This window comes from Mus caroli, chromosome 19, assembly GCF_900094665.2.
Source record: "Mus caroli chromosome 19, CAROLI_EIJ_v1.1, whole genome shotgun sequence".
NCBI lineage: Eukaryota > Metazoa > Chordata > Mammalia > Rodentia > Muridae > Mus > Mus caroli.
In genome coordinates this window covers 31,199,491-31,204,963 of record NC_034588.1, presented here as the reverse complement: position 1 = coordinate 31,204,963, position 5,473 = coordinate 31,199,491, and the positions used below count along the sequence as shown (strand labels likewise).

The following is a 5,473-nucleotide window of genomic DNA, read 5'->3' as shown; positions in this document are numbered from 1 at the left end:
AGAGAGAGAGAGAGAGAGAGAGAGAGATCCCTGCCACCCAGAGACTCTTATCTGTTAGGGAGGGGCTGATGGAGATGATACAGATAAAATGGAAAGCAGACTGGCATCTTCAGAAGCAGTGTTGTTCTTTTTTCCCAAGCAACTGAAGGTCTGCAGTTCCTCCTTGGAAGTGAGACTTGCCCTTGTGGCACTAGGAGGTCTTAGGATGGCAAAGAGAAAGTTTGGGACTGGAAGAGTGAGTTCTCCTGCAGTGTGGAAGCGGAAGAAGATAGCAGCTGGTTTGGTGTTTGTGTGTCCTTTGCATCTTCCACAGATGTCATCATTCACGCGCACTAGACTGGTTCATAGCTTCCCAGCCTATCCGAAGCCTTAGGAATACAGCCTTTATAAACCAGGACAGTTTCTCATTGCCTAGAGAGCTGTGGAGCCATGCTTTGTGTTAATTTCTCCTGAGGTGACTCTAAAGGGCTCTTTCCACCAATCATAGTCATGTAAACAAGAGCCAGACATGGAATTCCTAAAGGGTGATGGTTATTCAGAGTCTTGGTGCTATCCCACTAATAGCAAGGCTACTAGATGGCTCAGTGGTTAAGAGCGCTCACTGCTCTTCTAGAGGTCTTGAGTTCAGTTCCCAGCAACGACAAGGTGGCTCAGAACCATCTGTAACAGGATTAAATGTCCTCTTCTGGTGTGTCTGAAGACAACTACAGTGTGTTCATACACATAAAATAAATACCATTTTAAGGGCTAAAGCAATCTAGGGAACTACAGACAGTGGGGCTCACACTGTTTCAGGTTGAGGTCAAAAACTTTAGTCTGTTGTCTTGGTTAACCTGTAATCTCAGCCCTTATTGCTGTCTAGTTCCTTACAGCTCATCCTTCTCACCTCCAAATAGTAAAAATATTGAAAGAACTTAAACATCTACTTCTATCTCCTTGATATAGTGCTAACCTCTCCTGAGAGTTCTCTTTGACCAGGTAGGCACAGCCCTAACCCCCTAGTCAGCTGACACCAAGACAGGAGTTGGCCCTCTGGCCACTTTCTCCAGTAAAGTTTAATTTTAGAGAACCTAGAAGCATGTGTCAGTTAGATAACTAGGTATATGTTAGAGAGTTAAAGTGCTTGCTATCAAGCCTGACTCCTGGGTTCAGTCCCCTGACTCCGTGCTGGCAGGGAAGAACTAAATCTAGAGTGTTGTAACATGACTTCACACGAATGCCACAACACCACTCCCACAGACACACTAACAAAAACACAGTTACACACATACACACTCACCCACACACATACCAGCTACACACTTCACTGAAATATAATATTAAAACACTTAAAAATAGACAGGGTTGAAAGGATTGTGTTAATAAGGCTCTTAACTCAAAATTGCCTTTTTCTCTTTTGTTTTTCGTCTTTTCTTATTTATTTATTTATTTATTTATTTATTTATTTATTTATTCACTTTACATTCTGACTGCTGCCCAGTTCCACCATCACACCCTCCATGGCTATTCCTTCTTCCCTGTCTCCTTTGACAAGGGAAGTCCCCCATCCCCCCATTGGGTACTACCGCCCCCCCCCCACACACACACACAGCCCATCAAGTTGCAGCAGGACTCAGAGCTTCCTCTCCCACGGAGGCCAGACAAGGCAGCCCAGCTAGCAGAAAGAGAATGAAAGGGAGCAACAAAGGCAGAGACAGCCCTCGCTCCAACTGTTAGGGGACCCACATGAAGACCATGTGGTACATCTGCTACAAATGTGTACGGGGCCTAGGTCCAGCCCCTGCATGCTCACTGGTTGGTGGTTCTGTCTCTGTGAGCTCCCATGGACCCAGGTTAGTTGGCTCAATCCTTCCCTCACTCTTCTATAGGACTCCCCAATATCCACCTGATGTTTGGCTGTGGTCTCTGCATCTGTTTCCATCTGCTGCTGGATGAAGCCTCTCAGGAAACAGTTCTGCTAGGCTCCTGTGTGCAAACATAACAGAGTATCATTAATAGTGTCAGGGATTGGCTCCCTTTCATGGGATGAGTCTTAAATTGGCCCAGACATTGGTTGGCTCATCCCTTCATCTCTGCTCCATCTCTATTCCTGCACATCTTGTAGGCAGGACACATTTTTTTCCTCTTGGTTTAGCTAATACTTGTTTAACAATTTTTTTGGTTATTTTATTTATTTACATTTCAAATGTTATCCCCCTTTCTGGTTTCCCCTCATCGCCCTGGCATTCTCCTACACTAGGGTATCTAGCTTTCACAGGAACAGGGCCTTCCCTCTCACTGATTCCAGATAAGGCCATCCTCTGCTACATATGCAACTGGAGTCATGGGTCCCTCCATGGGAGGGGAAAAGCAGGGAGATCAGGTGTGGGAAGAGATGGGGGAAACGTACAGAGAGTCAGAAAATTGAACAGAGACATATAGCAATGGAGGATGGGGAACTGGGGATAGCTACCAGCAAGTCCCAGATGCCAGGAAAGCAAGAGGCTCCCAGGCTCCATAGGGGATGACATTAGCTGAAATACCCAACAAAGAGGAGAGAGAACCTGTAGAGACCATATTCTGAGGTTAGGCACAACCCCCAGTTGAGGGATGGGGCCACTCACCCATCTCAAAAATATTAACCCAGAATTGCTCCTGTCTAAAGGAAATACAGGGACAAGGAATGGAGTAGATACTGAAGGAAAGGCCATCCAGAGACTGCCCCACCTGGGGATCCATCCTATATGCAGCCACCAAACCCAGACTATTGTTGATGCCAAGAAGTGCTTGCTGACAGGAGCCTGATATAATTGTCTCCTGAGAGGCTCTGCCAGAGCCTTACCAATACAGATGTGGATGCTTGCAGCTAGCTGTCAGACAGAGCACTGGGGACCCCAGTGGAGGAGTTAGGGAAGGAGTGAAGGAGCTGAAGGGGTTTGCAACCTCATAGAAAGAACAACAATATCAACCAACCAGACACACCCCCTCCCATCCCCCAGAGCTCCCAGGGACTAAGCCAACAACGAAAGATTACACATGGAGGCTGTACACTTTTTTGGTTGAAGGATTTGTGAATTTTTAGTGTCCCCCTCTTTCTACTGGAAGTTCCTCCTTACTCCAGGAGGTGGCAGCATCAGCCTCTATATCCGCTGCTGCTAGAAACCTCAGCTCGGGTCACTCCCATAGACTTCTGGTCCTTCCCTATCCCAAGTCTCAGGCTCTTCCTAGAGATGCCCCCACCACCACAGATTTCCCTTCTCTACTACAGCCCTCTAGCTCTCCCTCCCCACACCTCATCCTCAGCTCGGTTCCCCATTCCCTCTCCCAACCAGCTCCTTTCCTCTATCCACCTCCAATGTCTATTTTATTTTCCCTTCTGAGTGAGATTAAAGCATCCTTCCTTGGGCTCTCCTTGTACTTAGCTTCCTTGGTTCTGTGGATTGTAGCATGGTTATGTTGTACTTTATGGCTAATATTCACTTATAAGTGAGTTCATACCAGTCATGTGTTTCTGGGTCTAGGCTACCTCACTCAGGATATTTTTAATTTCCATCTATTTGCCTGCCAATTGCATGATTTCTTTGTTTTAAATAGCTGAGTGTACTGTGCATTGCATAAATGCCCTGCATTTTCAGTATCTAATCTTCAGCTGAGGGGCATCTAGGTTGTTTCCAGTTTGGGGCTATTTCAAATAAAGCTGCTATGAGCATAGTTGAGCAAGTGTCCTTGTGGTATTTTGGAATGCCTTTCGGGTATATGCCCAGAGTGATAGAGCTGGGTCTTGATATAGATTCACTCCTAATTATCTGAGAAAGTGCCAAAATTATTTCCAAAGTGGTTGTACAAGTTCATACTCCCACCATTAATGCAAGAATGTTTACCTTGCTCCACATCCTAGTCAGCATTAGCTGTCACTTGAGTTTTTTATTTTAGCCATTCTGATGGGTGTATGATGTATGTAGGTGTGTCACTGTGGATGTGGGCTTTAAGACCCTCATTCTAGCTGCCTGGAATCTGGTATTCTCCTAGAAGTCTTCAGATGAAGATGTAGAACTGTCAGCTCTGCCTGTACCATGCCTACTTAGGTGCTTCCATGTTCCTACCTTGATAATGGATTGAACCTCTGAACCTGTAAGCTAGCTCTAATTAAATGTTGTTCTTTTTAAGACTTGCCTTGGTCATGATGTCTGCTCACAGAAGTTGGTAACAGGAGTGGGGATATTGCTATGATAAGCCTGACCATGCTTTTGTTTAGAAGAATGTGGACTTGGGGACTTTTGATTTGGAAAGCAGAGGAATGCTTTAAATGGGGGGCTTAATGGGCTATGCTAGTAGGAATATGGAAGACTTTGTTACTGAGGGTAATTTGAATTGTGCAGACCTGGCCAAAGAGGTTTCTATGGAGAATTTCAATATGTGGCCTAGAGAAAGTTTGTGGTATTTTGGTGACAAATGAAGCTACTTTTTGCCTTTGTTTGAAGAGTCTGCCTGAGGCTAAGGTGAAGAGATCTAGATTAATTGCCTTAACAAAAGAAGTCTCAGAAACACCCATTTTATACTTTGTTTACAGGTTAAGTCTCTTGAAGAGCATTGTGTACAGCATAACAAGCTGAGAAAGGAAAAATAGAAAATATATGGTTTAAGTATTAAAGGGGCACCAAGAAGTGAAATGGAGTTGAATCCTGTGTTCAAGGATATTAAATTGAATTAAGGGAGTAGTGACCTTGGGATAAGATCCCACCCAGCTAAGTTTAGGTCCAGGCATGGTAGTACAAGCCTTTAATTCCAGGAGGCAAAGACAAACAGATCTTTGAGTTCAAGGCCAGCCTAGAACAGAGCAAATTCTAGGTGAAGAAAAACTTAAGTCCAGGCTTGATGGACCACACTTTTAGTCCCAGTGCTTTGGAGACAGACATGCAGATCTCTGAGTTAAAAGTCAGTCTACAGAGAAAGTTCTAGGACAGGGAAGCTTAGGCAGTAAAGGAGTTGGAAAACATAAAGCTGGTGACAATGTAATAGAACAAGGGGGCCATGTTCCAGCCACATACCTCACATAAAGCACTAATAATAATTTTAGTTTGATGAAAGGATTGGAGTTAATAAGACTTTATGCAAATTGGTTTATCTCTTACTTTAAATCTGCCTCTCTTTGAGCAATCGGTGGGTCTTATTTGATAAGGCAGCTGACTAGGACCCTCACATTCCTGTATCTCCCATAAGATAAGTCTGTTGATTCATCACACTGTGCTCATATGGAATTTCTCTGCTGTCAGTGTCTTCCATGTAGGGTAAATAAACACATCTATTTCCCCAGGAAAAGTGATATAACAGAAGACCAACACTTGGAAATGAGTTATAAGCAGTATAGATTCTTCCCATTATATCACATGGAGTTGCTTCCTTTGGCTTCTATAAGTCCCTGTGGGGACTTGAATAAAAATGGCTCCCATTGCCGGGCAGTGGTGGCGCACGCTTTTAATCCCAGCACTTGGGA

General features: G+C 44.4%; 1 protein-coding gene across 1 annotated transcript in view; it reads right to left on the bottom strand.

Annotated features, from left to right (window-relative positions):
* LOC110286028 (interferon-induced protein with tetratricopeptide repeats 1) overlaps nucleotides 1-5,262 on the bottom strand; it is a 14,912-nt gene extending 9,650 nt beyond the window's left edge. The window contains exon 1 of the mRNA XM_021152483.2: nucleotides 5,180-5,262. Within this exon, the coding sequence (XP_021008142.1) occupies nucleotides 5,180-5,262 (83 nt within the window). The remainder of the gene's footprint in view (nucleotides 1-5,179) is intronic.
* Nucleotides 5,263-5,473: the final 211 nt, after the last annotated feature.